Source organism: Xiphophorus maculatus, chromosome 12, assembly GCF_002775205.1.
Source record: "Xiphophorus maculatus strain JP 163 A chromosome 12, X_maculatus-5.0-male, whole genome shotgun sequence".
In the NCBI taxonomy this organism is placed as follows: Eukaryota; Metazoa; Chordata; class Actinopteri; order Cyprinodontiformes; family Poeciliidae; genus Xiphophorus; species Xiphophorus maculatus.
In genome coordinates this window covers 22,186,869-22,205,445 of record NC_036454.1, presented here as the reverse complement: position 1 = coordinate 22,205,445, position 18,577 = coordinate 22,186,869, and the positions used below count along the sequence as shown (strand labels likewise).

General features: G+C 38.3%; 1 protein-coding gene across 17 annotated transcripts in view; it reads left to right on the top strand.

Moving 5' to 3' along the window:
* LOC102220179 (transient receptor potential cation channel subfamily M member 3-like) overlaps positions 1 to 18,577 on the top strand; it is a 145,269-nt gene that overhangs the window by 60,746 nt on the left and 65,946 nt on the right. For all 17 annotated transcript variants that reach the window (XR_002753602.1, XM_023343973.1, XM_023343975.1 and 14 more), the window contains exons 2-6: positions 11,923 to 12,002; positions 13,222 to 13,423; positions 14,517 to 14,730; positions 16,116 to 16,240; positions 18,387 to 18,558. Coding sequence is in view for 16 of the 17 variants with exons in the window: in XM_023343973.1 (XP_023199741.1) it covers positions 11,923 to 12,002; positions 13,222 to 13,423; positions 14,517 to 14,730; positions 16,116 to 16,240; positions 18,387 to 18,558 (793 nt within the window). In the remaining variant the exon portion in view is untranslated. The remainder of the gene's footprint in view (positions 1 to 11,922; positions 12,003 to 13,221; positions 13,424 to 14,516; positions 14,731 to 16,115; positions 16,241 to 18,386; positions 18,559 to 18,577) is intronic.

Below are 18,577 nucleotides of genomic sequence, written 5' to 3'. Positions count from 1 at the left end.
TGTGTTTGTGTGTCTTCAGAATATTAATGTGAACTCATTGTGTTTGTGACTGTGAAAAATGAGTGTAGCTGCTGTTTTCCGCTTCAGCTCAGTAACCATAAAAAAATCAACTGTACTATAATGAATAATGACATTACACCATTATGTATAGTAAGGATGAGAAACGAGATGTTGAATAGAAGAAATAGTGTTTGTTCTTTTTTTTTTTGAATATTTGCATTGTTTATATATTTCTTTTTTTTTTCTTATTCATCTTAACCATTAAACAAACCCGCTGGTAAAATTTTTAAAACCTAAACAATTATTGGAAAACAAAATACTGCACATCTACCAGTTTTTTGTTTTTTTTATTTGTAGAAAGACATTTTCAAACATTCAGCTGCTTCCTAATGAACACCAGGATTCCTCAGTCAGTGTGACTCTCTCTAATGAAAGCTCATCTAAATCACAGTGTGACAGTAGGGCCGGTTTGGGATATTAAAAATTAATCACAGGCTGTGTAAACGTGATTGGAAAAATACATCCATCATATATGGAAGCAAGAGACAAAAGGGATTGAGAGGGAAGAGGGAGATTTGATGGAGGAGAAAAAGACAAGGTCAAGGCCAATCAATATGGGCTTTAACGGCTCAGGTGAGGTTATCAGTTTATTTCAGATTCTGTCGTGTGACCTCTTTGCTTCCTCTCAGCCTCCTTTTGTCCCATGTGCGCACACGTATCTTCATCCTCACTGTGGGTCAGAATATAGTGGTTACTGAGAGGCAATTTCACAGCTGTTGGTCTGACCACCTCCGGACCTGGAACTTCATTACAGCACTCTGGCACAGCTCGCAGTGCACACATAGACAGGCACATGACACGGTATGGTGCAGTCGAAAGCTCGTGTGGAGCCGTCAATGTGCCACTTTATCATAATGGTGTTGACATGTAGAAAGGCCAATTCCTATTGTAAGTTTCCTGGTGAACGATAAGTCATATTATGCATCATCGACAGGAGAATTAGGATGAGAAAAAGAGGTTCAGTTGGAAGCAAAGCAAACTGAGAAAACTGCAGAGAAATTACTGGACCAGTACAACTGCTGGCTAAACATATCTACTTGCAGGATTTAAAATTTATGAGGAATCTAACTTCATCTTTGAGTATTTGTAGTGTTTGTGTTTTGTCCATTGGGTACAAGATGGAACATAAACTGAATCATTTAGACTCGGCTCTTTTGCACCACAGTAGGTCGATGCATCAACATGCGCCACCACAATTTCTGTCACAATCAACCTATCGGCCTCCCACTACTTGTTACCTCCACTTGCGAACAAGATTCCAAGACACTGGAAGTCTTTCACATGATTAAGATGTTTTCTTTACACCCTCAAGCTCATCTCTCTACCCTGTGGTAAGGTTAAATGGCTAGAAGACCGAAAGCTGCAGGAGCTGAACTCACTTGAAAGAGTGAGTGGCCTGCTTTCCTCAGGAGAAAACAGGCAAAGGAAGCAGAGATTTCAAGACAAGTGGATAACTACTGTGTTTTATGTGTGAAGTTGCAATGCTATCAGCCATAATGTATTTGCATCAAACCAGCAATAGAACTAAATCTGCTACTGAGGAAGTGTGGAAGTGAAACAGCAAAAAAGAGAAAATAGTCATCTTTTTTCGTTTGTCCACTACTTTCTGCATGATTTGGAGCAGTTTGATACACATCCTGTGTCTCTAGGACATGCATTGGGCACCAGTTCCATTTTCAATGTAAAAGAAGCTTTACTGGAATTAAGACTTATAAAAAGTAATGCAAACTGACTCTTACAGCAGTAGAAGGAGCTGCCTGACACTGTACAGCTGTTTCCCCATTGCACACCAACATTGGCCTCTTCTGTATGTTTAACCTGGAGTGCAAAATGTATTTCCTCTATTTGGAATAAATCAGTCCAGGGCTAAACTCCAAAATGTTGGATTGGGGCCAGCTATAAGTTTAAAACTGACATTTTTGTAAGGTCAAAATACAAACTTTTTATGGGCATTACATCGTGGAGTAAGTTGTATTTTATTCTGTGTTGTACTGTGATAGGATTGTAACCAGTCCAAGTTTTAACTCAAGTTAAAGTGTTTGGCTAGGGCTAGGGTTACTGTCTGTTTTCAGCTGGGATAGACTTCAGCCCTTGTGGGCGTCCATAGAATGAAGCAGGTGTAGTTCATGGATGAATAAATATGAAACCCCACAACAAACCCACATGGCTCAGGAAAAAAAAATTAAATAAACCCCACTGTTACAAAGCAACAAATCCCACCGTCATACACGATGACAACCCAATTACATGACAATGCTGCTCCAAAATTGCCCGCCAAAACTCGTTACAACGCCTACCCTAACGAGATAAACACAAACGCTCTTTGTTGTCGCCTGTAAATTATTTCAAGTTGCCTCACATGTGTCAGTCAAGGTGTGCTTAAAAAGAAACAGAGGTGATGATTACAGTGGCTATAGTTATCTGCTAGTTACTGGTCTTGTCACTACCTGTGGGTTGCTGTCTCTCACGCTGTCTTTTATCATTTTTCCTTTCTCCTCTTTCTCACTTTCTGACCTGTTTTCGCCACAAACAAAATGCACACAGTACAAATCATAACTTCTTGTCAGGTCGGTCAGTTTATTTTTTCTCCCTCCTTCCTCCAGTTTTCGTTGTACCTCAGATGATGCACCTCAGAGGAGATGATTTTTATTCTTATGTCAAACCCATCCTCTTTACTACTTTCTCAGGTTCTATCATATTTGAGTTATGTTTACACTTCAGAGTCACATAACTCAAACTCTCTCCTCACTCCTAATTTTTCCCACCATCTACCTCTGTCTCTGTCTTTATCCCTTTTTACCTCACCTCTCCAATACTTCTTGCCTGCTCCCTCTGCCCCTTCCAGCTTTTCCAGACTGTGAACCTGTCCCCCCTCTGTCACAGACAGAATGACCATGCCAGTGTTGATTAGAGCCTGCATGACCAGATGCTCTGCTAGGCTTAGCTGAAGCCTGTGGGAAAGAGTTCTGCTTATTTTAGCCTCAGGAGATGGATTGAAAATGATGGGGGGGTAAAACAAGCACAGATTCTCTTGCGCTCAAGGAAGTCAGTGAAATACTAAGCAGCCCATTTTAACATTAAAACTGATGAATGAACAAGCTCACTGTAAACATGCAGAGGTTTTTTTTACTCAATTCATCTTGATCACCCAGTTTGAATGACGATGCCTTGGGGAACGAAAAATGAACTGTATTAAAACATGTTCAATGCGATATACTGTAGTTAGCCTTTTTAAGGTGGCAATATTGCAAAGTTCTTTCTAGTAGCTGTTATTATGTTACTTGACCTTGTGAAGTAAGTACACCCTTTTATTATGAACAGTGGATATGAGGCTGAGCGGTTTATATGCAACTTCCTTTTGCATTTATACTCACTAGTCACTGAATCATGTACACAAGTTTCTGCTTAACACAAATAAGAAATCAGCCAATCCAGTGCTGTTAATTTAATACATTAAGGTATCTATGCATAGCGACAACTTCTCCTCAAGGCAGGATTGTTGGTGTATGCTGGAAATTTTCTGCACAATCTATTTTTAGATTATCAAAAGAAAAAAAAAATCTCCATCAAGGAACAGTAATGTGAACAAAAGTGTCTGTTTTTGAGATGATAGAAAGGCAAAATTACCGTTTGTTGCCACCAAGTCATGTAGAATACATCTCTGAACAAACAACTCAATGCCCATGTTGGCTTTGAACAGAAAACTGAGGCTGCATTTAACACTGGCTTCTCAATACTTTAAATTGTTTATTTAAAGGCTTATTATCTGTTATCTGTAAAACCCAAACTGTTTTACAGATAACAGTTTGGGTTTTATCTGTAAAAACAAAAATGTGTATCACCCCACAATTCTGTTGCAAAAAAAATTCTGCAATTAGTTTATTCTACCTCCATCTCACACAAAGGAATACCTATACTGATGATGTAAAATATCAACTGAAACAAAGAAGCAAATGTGCATTTTTAACTGTATACTTTCAGAGCCTTTTAAAATAAAACATGGCACTTGAGGCTAAACTTATTGACTAAAAGTTTGAAACCTAAAAATAAACTGAACCTGGCTGAGGCTGGTTTCGTCTCATCTAAGGAGGATTGAGTCATAAAATAATTCCAACTATTCCCTTGCTATTTTTTTTATTCAGCTCAAAGATGAGAGTCAAAGTGGAGAGAAATATGTCTTTTTCCAATTGTCATACAGTGAGAAGCCTGGTTCAGTCCGAACAGATCAAAACTGCTGGTTACGCATGGCTGTAAAAAATAACTGCACTTGAGAAAATAGGAAACTATTTTTAACGTGTGCCATTTTCAGCAGATGCATGAGAAAAAGCCAGGCTTATTATTGTGCGTAATTAACAGACGTCCCCCACTGGTACATGACAAATTACTGGATTTAAATAATTGTTCAGTGTTTGCCTTTGGTGATTAGAAATGTTTGGGATTTTATTAACCTTTTCTTTATTTTATTTTCTTTTCATTGTACTAATTGGAGAACAACAAGCATGATGAAACTGCAAGCAATTGCCTCATGAGGCACAACTCAATTTCACAGGGTCTTATTCTCTTTGTCATCGGTACACTAGGGAATGTTCAAAAGTTGAATATTTTATTTAAAGGTACAGGTGCAAGAAAGAAAAAAAAAGATGATTTGCACTGGATTTTCTCATATGTTGACCAGAAAGAAAAGTGTTAAGCAGTGCTGGAGGAGGCAGTATTGGATTAAGGCTTTATCTTGATGGAACAGGAGAATCCACTGGAGAAAAGAATTGAAGGATCAGAGGTGTGAACTGAGGTTTCACTTTTGGTGTTTACGGTACACAGGCATATAGACATGGTCTGGACATTTGTGTGTAGACATAAATCCTTCTGGTCATGTTGACCAAGTTAAACACACACATACACACGGATCATATGTTTTGCTGTACTCGTGTTCTTTTCTTTGTTTCTAAATGTATACTCTGTACAAAGCTGAAACAGATGGAAACAGTCTGTGCGTGTTTTCAGAGAAAGAACATGCATGTGTGTTTTTGGCCCAAATACTGGCTACTTTCCAGGAAACTTTACCTTGTGTAAATAAGTGAGTGCAGGTCAGAAGGTGTTACCATTTCAGCTGCATAAATAATTTTTTCCCGCCCCATACTACACTTACTCACTGTGACAGTGTTTCAAACAGTTCGCAGCTGGCACCAATGAGTTTGCAGTCTATTCCAGTGCTCAGTTACAGTTCATTCCTGCCTCTTAATGTATTTGATCTTCTCAAGGCTATTAAATATAACTATATCAGCGTGGTTTCAGATCTTGTGCCTACTGTCCTTTGTACACTTGAAGTGGCTGCGGTGAGTGTGCTTCAGTCATCAATACTAAAGTGCTTCAAACAACTCAATCATTTTATGCCTTTCCAATTTTCTTTTCTTTATAAATAAATAAGTCACACATTTTCAATAGCATGCGTTGTGGTCAGAAGACAAAGAGGAAATTACTTCATCTGTTTTAACAATTTAGCAAATGAGAAATCTTAAGCCAATGTGCCCAAGTCCATTAGAACAGTGATGTTCAATACCGGTCCTTGAGGAGCAGTGTCCTGCATATTTAAGACATGTCTCTCCTTCAACACAGCTAGTATAGACTGCTGAATTACCTCCATAACATTCCAATAGGTTTTGCAGATAGTTGATAATGATTCATTTGTTTTAGATGTGCTGAGCCGGATATGCATCAGAACATGCAGGACATCGTCTCTCGAGGACTGGAATCGAACAGCTGCAGACACCATGTCTGATGTCCAGCGTTTGACCTGACCTCACCAAACCGATACGAGATGATTAAGATTTATAACTGTGATGTACGAATATATTAAAATAGCTCCTTGACAGATCATTGGTCAACAGCCGATTTCATCTAGTTTTTATGTTCAGTTTTACAAACTATTATTTTCAATGACATTTGCCTAATGTTATCCACACCCCTGACAGATTTAGGTTCAACTTAATCTTCCAATCTTTTCGTCATGTTTCTTTTGATAGGAAGAATTATAAATTACCTGAGTCCAAACTTTAACCTGACATAAGATCTGTTGACTTAAGTCAACCCGGCCCCATACATAATAAATGGTCAAAATACCAGTGCATCAAGGGTTTTACTGATTTAATTCTAATTAAAATGTTTCTATTGATTATTTTTAGGGATATGATGATATGTTTTTCCATTAAAAATATTTTAGCATTGTTTCATCTTGATGAAACATCCGTCTCCCTTCCATTTGGAAACAAGCTTCCTGAATAAAATTAATTTAAAATTGACAAATGTCTTCCGATGGATGAATAATTTGCAGCTTTACTGAACAACCTGTCAGCATTTTCCCATCAACCGGCTATATCTTGCTTAATTTTGTTTTGTTTTTGCTCTGGAGTGACACAGAAAGTGAATGAAGCAGAAATATATCTTTTGCTATTCTCATTTGCTTGCAGAACACTACATTGGGTTGTTTATGTGCATTACCTGAAAGATATGTGAAAAGGGAGCAAAATGTAATTTGGTGTCTCTTCCAATGTGTAAAGAAAGAAGTAACATTTGTTATTTTAAGCTATTTGACTGTTAAATCTGCAGTAGTAGCATTAACAGCTTTGGTTTGTCTCTGTGTGACAATTGTTTTTAGCACTTTTATTTGAAAAGTGGGGTTTTAGTCTATATCATTGATCTGAGAAAACAACTTTTTACCTTTTTTCTTTGTCTTAGGTGTCACAGGTTCTTTGGGATTTTACAAAATGGGGTGTTTAGAATTGGTGTGAGTTTGGGTTTATTTTCACATTTGTGCATATTATGGCATTTGCAGAGACAAGGTGTTATTTCCATGTCCTCAAGCACTGTATTTTGCTTGACTTAATTTAGCCCAGGTTGCAGTCTTTCTGTTTGGCTTCTTTGTAATTAAAACCGGCCATTTTTCTCCCCCCTAGATCTGTTAAACAGCTTGCAAATCACACTTTTAAGCAATAAAACTGCCAGTACAGGAGTAACTCTCATGAAGCAAGGTGTGGGTTTTGTATATGCATGTGTGAAAGTCATTCAGGGCAAAATAAGGGCAGTGAGCAGGCAAGACAAATGTCATGTTGCTCCTCCTAATGGGCTCTCTTGCCATTCAGAATCCCTCTTCTGGCGGTGATCTCTGACAGAAATGCAGTAAATCAAGATGATTCTCTCTCTCTGACCAGTTTTAATTTGAAGCCTAAACAGGTGAGGCACTGAAGAGAAACGAAGGGGACTCCTAATTCCCTTCACATACGGTTTCTGGAAATAACCGCAGAGTATTTAGTAGGGCTAGTTAACTATATGCTGTTAAATATGCAGATGTGGAAAGTATTTTAGTTAATTGCAGACAGAACATTTTAGGAAAATATAATTTTTAACATGAGAACATTTATTCAACCATGGTTTGAATGTAAATTAAGCTTCTTTAAATGTGTACTTTACCTTCCTAGGGCTCTAGAGACATTTTGACAATAACCCGTGAGTTTGAGTTTCTTTTAAGCCAGCGCACATTACACCGAATGTGATCACACCAAGAACAGGATGACAAAAAAAAATAAAAAATCAAACTCAAGATTATTTTGAGATTCTAACATCTCAGCAAAAGCCAGTAGTGCTCTGTAGAAGTCAACTGTTTGTTTGGGAGTGATGCCGAAAGAAAAGAAAAAACATTTGCTGTTTCATTACAAATTTGAGTTTGCTTAACTCTTAACTAATGTGTGCTATTCAGATGGGACTAACGTAAAGCCATCTGGCTATGAACATAATTAATTTGGAATAAAACAAAGAAATGTCCAAAATGTAAAATGTGATTTTTTGCAATTTTGTACAAAATGTGAGTACTGCAGTGAAAGATTTGAGTTTTGTTCTTTTTTTAATACATTTTTCCCAGAGGGACCAACACATATCTTTGTCTGAATATAATGAGCCAGCAGAAATACAGCAGAAATTTTTTTTAATCAAAAAACCTAACATTGTTAAACTTTTGTGAGTTAGATTTTTCTTTTAATTCTTTTACCTGTTTGTGCATTAAAGTCAAAATAAAGTAGACGATGCGGAGATAGTTAAACACTAAAAGCACAAATACATCACAATGAAGACATGAGAACACACACACAAACACGCACACGCACAAATGCATATCCATTTTTTCTAGCACAGATTACACCCACAGTAGATTAGTAGCCTGTAGTCAGAGAGGTGTTGTGATCCAGTTTCCTCTGATAAAGTTTTCTCTTGTGGGTTGCTCACAGAATCTTTCAATTTATACTTTAGTCGACAATGGATATACAAAGAAAATTACAGCAGTGCAGTCCTTAATTAGACAGAGGTGAGTCAAGATAATTTACCACACAAGTTTCATACTCTTGCTACATTTTCTTGTGGTAAATTCCACTATCTTTGTTTTATTTCCTAAATCTTATTTTGTATTTCCTGTTTTCTTCAGCTTTCATTGAATTTAATGTATATTAAATGTATAGTAATTGTCTGAGATTTTCCTGTCTTAATATCACTGTCTAATGTATGATTCTTCACATAGTATAGTAGTAAAATAGTATAAAAACGGTACCTTTTTCTGAATGATGCAGATGGCTCTTTCAGTAAAGTGTTAGATCATAAAGGTTAATGGATTTGAATTTTGTTCTAGAAAAAAAATATGACGTGACAGCTGAAAATGTAAATCTTTTGCTAGCCAACTGTGCTTTATGACTTTGTCAGATATTTAATTAAAGGAAGTTCAACGCTGCTTCAAGCGACTGTGAACTCCTAACAGATTTTTATTTAAAAACAGCTAACTCTCTCAGATTGGGCATTTCTTTTGATATTTGTAAAATCAATGTTAACATCAAAATACACCATAAACAGGAAACAATGTTTCCTCATTCCCTGATTGTATTTATCATTTTTGTGTTTTGTTGGGAATCGGGTAAGAAAGTTTATATGCTTTATGATGTGCCTTTATACAAGCCTGGTACCTCTATGACCATATCACACCCAAGCCATTCAAAGAGGATTTTTCTTTAAAAATGGAGAAGCAGCCAAAGGAGAGAGTGGAGACATTAGGATGTTGATTGGATTTTGTTCTCAATTCAGCTCCCTGCCAGTGCCAATAACAAAGAGAGGATACAATACTAGGGGAGGGGGTGGAGAGTGAACATGGAGGGTGGAGGTGGCGAATCTTGACTGTAATGGAGTCGAGACCCCTAACAGGCTGTCAGATGCTGGTTATTTGCTGCCGCAGTCACGCCTCACACTCAAGCACCCTGCACACATTTCCAAGAGTCAATCCAATATTTGGCTCGACAGCTGGCGTGTTTGTGTGTCTGATTGTGACCCAGTAATAAATATTAATTACACAATTGAGTGCAGGCCATGTGCCATTTCGCCGTTCTTTATCCAAGCTCATGAACAGCAATGAGGAGTGTAAGACAAGGAGTCATAAAATAGCACAGTTGAAGGTATTCCACCTTTGAAATTGGCTTTGGTTGTTTATTGTTTTAGGGGTTTTCCATGGAAATAGGAGTTTATCCTACACCAATTTTATTTTCCGCTATTGGCTCTACCGTCAGGCTAATCAGCGTTGATTATTTCGGAAACGTTGTCGAGAGGATCTATTTCATGCCAGGAGATGCTGGCGGATGAATATGCTGTTATGGCATAGCAGAGAAAGAATTGGGCTGGGGGGGGTGTAGCAGTGGCCTGCTGAGTCATCTTTGCCAGGCTAATCTGTTAAAGCAGCCCCCTCGGCCCCACAGAGTAATGGTTAATCGTTGGAAGTCTGGTGTTAGGGTAAGTGTGTAGGCCTGGCGTGGTTGTGGACAGTTGCGGTGGGTTTTGGGGTGCCTTAGAGTGACAGGTCAGTCAGGCGGATGAGGCGGGTGTTGTTGTAGTTGTGACAGTGAAGAAAGCCCAGAAAAAGCAGCTCCCAGCTTTGCTGACTGGGAGAAGAGCTGGGGCTGCTCTCCCACAGCAAACAGCAGAGAAACATCTTGTTCGTTTTTTAATCTTTGCTGTGTTTGGGTTTGTTTTACTTGCCGTCTGACCTACTGTTTGTTCGCTTAACATCCTGGCTAAATATTAAATTGTAACATTTTATCTTTTTTTTCTGGACCTTCAACTCTTATTTTTTAGACCATTTCAAGCCAGAAGACTTTTTCTCCAGAGGGCCAACTTGAATCAATTACAGCTAATGAAGGGTCAAACACCCAAATGTAATCAGGTCCACTGTTTTCTACGGGTGTCTGTCATACATAAAATCATGTCATCGATCATATCTATCAAATACAGTCAAAGCTCCTGCTCTGTTCCACTTGGTTGGCAACCTATTTGTTGATGGTTGATTCCTTTCTGAGAAATACTGTTTTAGCAGTTTTGTTGGAAGACATCTTCTGGGCTTTTTTCCCTCCTTTACAGCTACAACAAGTTTGTAACAGTATGTTTGGTCAAGACACAATAACATTCCCTTGGCTTGTAGGACATAAACATCTCTGAACACACTGATATATTTTGTAAATGTCAGCTTTTAGCTTTTAGTTGTGTTTTTTCCCTTTTTTGCCCCTTTCCTAAACATTTCATTTGTTTTCATTAGTTTTGCTTATGCCCCAACAATGTTTAAAATTTAAAGACGGATTGTGATGAAGAATGGATCAAAATCACCCCTAAGTGAATAGCTCCTGCATACTGGAGAAGTCTTCAAGTTATATTATAAAAATAGTTTCTACAAAGTGCTAAGTACATTTTAGTGTTTAATCGTTTTTCCACTTTATGAAATATAGCGTAATTTGTTGCATTTACTTAATTGTATGTTAGAATATCTGGTGTGAATTTATTGTCAATAGTATCATTAGAAATGTATTTATTGAGAAATACGTGTAGTATGTATTTTCTCAGCTGCATGAATAAAATATAGATTTTTTAAAATTTTGGTTTAATCTTAATTGCACTTAAGGACATAACTGCCCAGTTGAGGTCTAGTGAATGTTGGTGATTTGTGCTTTTGTCTCCCTAAGGACTGACAGTGACCAACCCTATCACTACAGTTTCCACACTGAAATCACAGGATAAACATTGTAGTATATGAAGAAGCAGATGTCAAAGGGTTCATGTTCTGAGAACAGTGGGGTTAATTACATGTAAAATGGTTTGACAAATTTGTTTTTGGTTCTTCTTTAATTGATGGAATTACTAATGCATGCACTATATCCATTTCAACAACACAGTTATAAATTGGAGTTTTACTGTGGGCAGTGGCTGCACCTCTCTCTGGCTCTTCAGTGTCATTCCAATCATGTTGGGAACAGGATAATTGGTTTCTCACCTGCACCAGATGCAGCTGCAGGGTATCACAGTTTCACAAATGAACAATTTGACTGTGTCTGAAACTACAGTTTCTACATCTACTTGTTATTTATGAAGAAGTTGTGCAGAACACGCTGTGATTTCAAACATGCTCGACTGGCATGCAGGTTTCTAAGGAAGGAGAACTCTAACACTGAATGCCTTATTTCTCTCAGATTTTTGAAGCACTACATTTTTTCCAGTCTGAGCTATCTAAGTTACTGAAAAAATTGTGAGACTTCATTTTCAAATCGGTGTAAGACTGTGATTCTCTTGTACAGCAAAATGCCAGCTTCAAAATTCTTTGATATCCCCACATTTTTTTTCTTGCCTCATTACGTCAAATAATATTCTAGAAACAACTTTATTTCCCATTGCTCAGATCTGGAGTGATGCTAACATAATGTGTACCAGTTTCTACTGGGTTTCAGCTGCCTTTTCTCCATGGACAGGAAGCATTTCTGCTTTTTAAACTGACTGAATGTTTTGTCTTTCCTCATGCAGGCACAAAAATCGTGGATAGAAAGGGCATTCAGCAAGAGAGAATGTGTTCATATCATAGTGAGTGCCAAAGACCCCCATAGGTGAGTGGAAATGTTTTAAAGATTAAAAAAGTGTCCGATGTGATTTTTCTTCAGTTGTTTAAGCTTCATAAAATTAAGTAAGGTGTAATTATCAATACCTCTTAACTTATTTGCTAAACTCAAACTACAAAAACTCAGTTTGGTTAAATATTTGTTGAAGATTAAAATTGTGATCAATATTAATCACAATTATTGAAGGATAGCTCAGCATTATGCAGCTTTATCACTTCAGAGGATTTTTTTTTTTATTCCGAAGGATGTTGTTTAAAATTCAGCTTTACTTGTAATATAAACGTTTACATTTTTGCTTGGTCCAACAAATGTCTAAGATAAAAAAAAAAAGCTTTTGAATTCACTGTGTATGATTGTGAGACTGCAGAAAGCAACATGGTTAGATCAGCACTTTAAGAGGATGTATCTTTATTTTTGCAAAAAACAAACTCAGATGGTTTAGCTGATTCCATTTAAGCACCATACAAACTCAAACATATGCAAGAAAAAATTCACGGCTTCTTGATAAACAACATTAGCATGGCTACACAAAATCAAGTGGATGCCGAGAGCAGTAGGAAGCTGGAGAAGCTGGAAAAAGATGTTTCTCATTACAAAATCAACTTTTTTTTGTCAGAAGCGTTTATACTTCACTTACACTTTTGGCAAAGGGCGAAAAAGAAGCTTTGGTGAGAGATGATGGAGAAATGAATTGAAAATCAAAGACTGACTCTTCCTCCAAGCACTCTCTTTCTACCTTAATCACAATATCTTGAAAACTGCATTTAGCAGCTTCTGAATAAGTATTTCCTCATTTAGGAAGAGCACAATTCATGACCTTCATTCTGCCAAGTCTCGGTTTGCAGAAATGGAGAAGGAGACCAGAGAGACAGGAAAGCAGACGGGTGTTTTAAGAGTAGGAAACAAAAAAAGGGACGGTGTCGGTGAGATGCTGCACAGGCCTGCAAATCCTTCATCTCTCCTCCATGAGAAGATAAAAGCGAGATGACAAGCTGCCACTTCAGCCTTGCCCACCTCTTACACACGCTTATGGAAGCGTTTCACACTCTTCTTCTCCATCACTTTCTCCCACGGTCTCCCTTCTCATTCTTACTGTTAGAGCCACTTTGCTTAGGGCTCACGAGTCGCAACATTTCAATTATGTCAGGAAAAGGCCCGTGTAAGACAGCTGTCTTAACGTGGCTCTGACCTTTTCCTCCCCGTCCAGGTGCTGCTGCGGTCGTCTCATAGGTCAGCATGTGGGTTTGCCGCCAGGTATCTCATCCAGTCAAAATGACAAGGCAGAGCGTTTGGCCAAGAATGACAGCCTGTCAGAGAAATGGTCAATCAGCAAGCACACACAGCTCAGCCCCACCGATGCCTTCGGCACCATCGAGTTCCAGGGAGGAGGACACTCCAACAAAGCCATGGTGAGTTGCTTCAGTGTTGACAGTTGTATTTTATTGGTGTAGCTGGATGATATGTAACAAAACCTCCAGTATTAAAATCTCATAATATTGTTCGTCTTAAGAAAGTCTTTCTCAAGCAGCATGACTTTAACTGGCTAAATAAGCTATGGAAAGCACGGTTTTCTGCTCAGGGCAACACACTGCATGGGGCTACACAAAAAATAATCGAATAAATCAATAAAACATTTGCCTATTGGTTCAATATGGCTTATTTGTATGTCCAGTCAATGAATATGGGTCACCCAGTGTTTTGTACACTGCAAACGCCGAAAGTAAATATTTCTATTGCTGGATTCAATTCAAAATTACAGAACTACTTTGGTGTTTTGGAGAAACCACAACTACATTGGACTGTCTCTTGTTCACAATCATTCATATACATATACATAGAGGTTTAGCCTTCAACTGGATTATTCTCCACTGAACAGTAATAAATAAGTAAACTGCAGGAAGCCATTCAGCCTGCTTAACCTGATTACGAGTTATACCAGGTTGAGTGCTGGGAACAGACAATAGTCTTTAAAAATGCCAGCGGTTCTGTATTGTTAGTTGAGGTAGTGATGGAATAAACAGAATATAAAAAGAAAAGAATCTACAGTATTTATATTCTGTATAAAAACAGAATATAAATAGAATCTCAGTTGGCAGCACAGGCAAAGAGAAGAAAATGTTAGAAGTGTGGGTATGTGAAATAAATTTTCTTGGAAAGAAGTCACAAAGGCTTAGATAAACATAGATAAACATTTTTCAGATTGTTTAGCCAATTAATATTTTTTCATATTGGTTAAAATGCAAAACAAAACAAATTATGTAAGAACTCAAAAGAAGTTCTTGCGTATAAATTTTCATCCATTAAACAGAACGCCTTTTTCGACATGCTTTCCTCAATATCAGCCTTCCCAGTGCCACTGGTTGCACTAAATAGATATCGTATATTTATTTTTATTTACACCTTTGCGGTTCTAACAAAAATATATGGACATTTCCTGGAGTGTCAGTACTCATACAAAGCACTTTCTCTGCTTACACCATGCTTATCTTGCTATGTTCACAGTATGTGCGAGTGTCTTATGACACTAAACCTGACTTGCTGCTCCACCTGATGACCAAGGAGTGGCAGCTGGAGCTTCCTAAGCTGCTCATCTCAGTCCATGGAGGCCTACAGAACTTCGAGTTACAGCCTAAGCTCAAGCAGGTCTTTGGCAAAGGGCTCATCAAGGCAGCCATGACGACAGGGGCCTGGATATTTACAGGAGGAGTTAACACAGGTAAAACAAAAAGGAGATAGAAATGTAAATATTGAACATTTTTAAGGTGAAGTGAAATTCCTTTTTGTGTTTATAACACATCTAGAGTTTAACTCGATAAATGAAATGATGAACTCTTCATATTGAATTTCGCTTGCTCTGTGCAGCCAAATTCTCATTTTACAAATGAAGTGGGCACTTCTACGAGGAGCATGATGAGTGTGTGGAACTGTTTCACATGAATGATTAGCTATTAAAGAGCTCTTTGTCAAGCCGATATGGGCTCTCAGGATGATGAACCGCTGGATCCCTGTCATAGCGCTCGGTGGGTGGTTGGCAGATTCTGCTCACTCAACTTAAATTACACACACTTAAAGTAGCACCAGACATATGAAGTGAGGTCAATGACTTATTAGAGGACACTGAATTTAATTAATGTCAGGCAACCTGAAAGGCCTCATTTTAAGCATTAAAGTCATAAATCCATGCACTATGTCATGAAAAACAAATAATAGGCCATGTGGTTTAAGGGAAACAGATGAAGTAATTGTTTAAAATGATACAGTCAACATTTTAACAATGTCCAGTGTACAGCAAGGTTAAGTTGCTGAATTCCTCTGGAGAACAAAAACATGTTTTAGTCCTTTCAATTATGGTAGTATCTAAGCTTCTAACCAGAAGTTTTATTTCCGGTCATGTAACTTTAATAAATTAGATTACAACTGAAAATGTTTGTCCATTTACGTTGCAAAGAAAATAACTTTTTTTCCACTTGAACTTTGAAATTTGAGGTAGTATTGTCATTACATTTGAGAAATGTTTTGATTCACCCTTACCTCACTTAGTGTTCGATATAACCCCAGCTTCTGTTCTTTGCTTTTAAAGCAGAAGAATGTGTATTTTTAGCACATAAAGATTTATTTTAGTGGAGTCAAAGAAAAAAATAAACAGCAGCGGTTGTAATCTTTAATAGCTCAGATGAAAACAGGCAAACAGAAAATAGAACAATATCGAGTGATGGAGGATGCCCACACTTGAATACAAAAAGGAAAAGAAAGTGAGATTTAGTGACAGAATGGGTACAGAAGCGAGAGAGAGGCTTGAATAATGGATGGATGGCTGGATTGGATGGACAGTGGGTGGAGGTAGAGAAAGAATGAATGTCAGCTGGAGAAATGTGATAAGATGGCCTCCAGGTCTGAAAGCTTCTCCCCTGAGGACGACACCTACATGCTTGAAGAAGTGTGTGTGTGGCCCTGTGTGGGTGTCTATTCACATGTTTCCTTGACTCCTAATAGATGCTGTCGAAATATCACAACAGAGTGCATGACTGTGGCATTGAGCTGTTAATTGATTGTGACAAAACATGTCTTTTTTTTGTCTCTCTCTGGATCTCTCAAACGCAGGGGTGATCCGCCATGTGGGGGACGCACTGAAAGACCACGCCTCCAAATCAAGGGGCAAAATCTGCACCATTGGAATAGCTCCATGGGGCATTGTAGAAAATCAGGAGGATCTTGTTGGCAAAGATGTAAGTCTCAGCCAGACTTAACATTCAGTAGGAAGTTGCATTCTTTAGCATTTGTGTAGCTAGATATTCAGACTGCCACACGCCAATCAACATGTCACAAAACACTTTTTAAAAGATAATATTTTTTGTGATTAGCTGCTATTAGACGCTGTGCCTATCAGACCTTTGCCCCAGGGTTTAGCTCATTAACCAAGCTGCAGAGTTAGGCAGTCCGATCTCCGTTAAACACTCCTTCACGGGGAGTCACAGAGCTGGCAGATCCTAATAAGACCGTGGAGCTCATGCTGACTTCTTGAAATTTCTGGGATTCGCGGTTTGTGGTTTGGCTAAGATTTCATCAGAATGTGCCACACTCTGTCCCGCTAACAAGTCAAGCAGAGCCAATTAATGTCAGTGGCTGAAATAGGATGATCGAATGCTGAGGGACTTATTTTCTCACTTGATTAGTCTTAACTGTGCGCCTAATGATGAGATGAGTTTACCTCATATTGTTAGGCACGCTCCAGTTCACCGTGCTCCAGCTCCAGCAAGAAACTCTTGGTCATTTATAAATATCAGTCCAGTTTTCTGTGCTATTCATTCTTGTCATAGTTGCATTAAATAAATATGTGGTGTAAAATAAGTGATCGTATGAACTCATCAGGCTCTGCTTTGGATTTTTAATCTCACAAGTGTAAAAAGGAGTTGGGTTTTAGGAGATAATATGAAAAGCTAGCAGAAGATACGCCTCTGGAGGATTGAAAGGAGTCACTTGAAGTGGTTCAGGTATCTGATCAGGTTGCTTCCTGGTTTCTTCCTTTAGGAGATTTTACAAACACATCCCACAGCCAAAGGACCCTGGGGCAGACCCAGAGCTCTGTAGAGGGTCTCTGGAATGAGTTGTAGAGAGTTCAAAGGGGAGGGATGTTATAGCGCTGCAATCTGATCATGAAAAATAGGTAATGGATGGATCTAACCATCCAGCCAACCACCAGGCTAGCTAGCTTCAGAAATATCTGTCATGAGTTCACAGTAAACATTTGTATTTAGTGTGTAGTTTTAAAAACTGGAATTTTGAATCTACCAAAAGTAATCAATTTTGGCATTAAAAATGCATAGGAACCCTGACGAATGTCTGTAAAGCTTTTAAGTGTAGAGCTCAAACAATGCTACTGAATGTTAAAGTAAAAATATTTTAGAGAAAAAAAATATTGGAGATTATTTTCACTCATATTTATACAGGTAAATCTCAGTGAGACATGAAGTCTGTTTAGACTTATATAGGAAGTCAAAATCTCTGGTTGTAAGGCAATAACTGGTTAACAGTGATCTGCAAGAGTTCTTAAAGTTCCCCTGAAAGAGAGACAAACAGGAGGATGAGGAAGAACAGAGTGTGGATGGGGCAGCACAGGAAAAAAAGCAAACGGGTCCAGTTGGTATTTATCAAGAAACGACGATAAGAGAGTGTTTGAAGTATGGATCCTCCCATGCGTCTAAGCCCCAACATGGAGGTTGATGGTCACATGTTCTTCTCGTCTGCTGACACTTGCAATACTAATAACATAAAAAAGAGTGAACCCATTTGCAGTGCATCTTTGATCAAAATTCTTCAAAATAACTCCTTTGGATGTGTTGAAAGCATGTCTTGTTAAACCTCACATGTTGTGCCTCATTATCCATGCCCTGTGGGACATTTTGTCTCGTGAGATTTGTTTGATCGTGAATCCACCAGTCTCTCTTAGCTTTAAGTTGGTATAACATGGCAAGGATGTTTAGGTGCAATCAAAAAGCAGAGCTTAAAGTTTCAAAACACTTGGAAAATACTTCAAGTAATTGCTTGTGTAGATGACAGAAAGATTCTTACTGACATTAATAGGATAAGTTGAGCAAAATTAAAGTGTTCCATTAAAACAATGCGATTTCTTCAACAGAAAATCTTCTTTCGTTTCCTTTTAAATTTTGACTGTAGCGTTAACTGGAATCGGTTACTTCATCTTATTTTGTTGACGTTAAAAAAAAAGCGCTTCACCATTCACAGTTCCTCTTGCTGTTTTAACAGCAACTTGCCCGATTTTTCCACATAAACAGACCTCTTTGCCAGGTTAACATTTTCACTTTGTGTGTTTATTCTTCTCTCTCACTCTCTCTGACTTCCCTCTTTGGCAAGGTGGTGCGTCCGTACCAAACCATGTCCAACCCCATGAGCAAGCTGACGGTCCTCAACAGTCTCCACTCCCACTTCATCCTGGCAGACAATGGCACAACAGGAAAGTACGGAGCTGAAGTCAAACTGCGACGCCAGCTGGAGAAACACATCTCCCTGCAGAAGATCAACACACGTGAGTGGCCTTTAACATA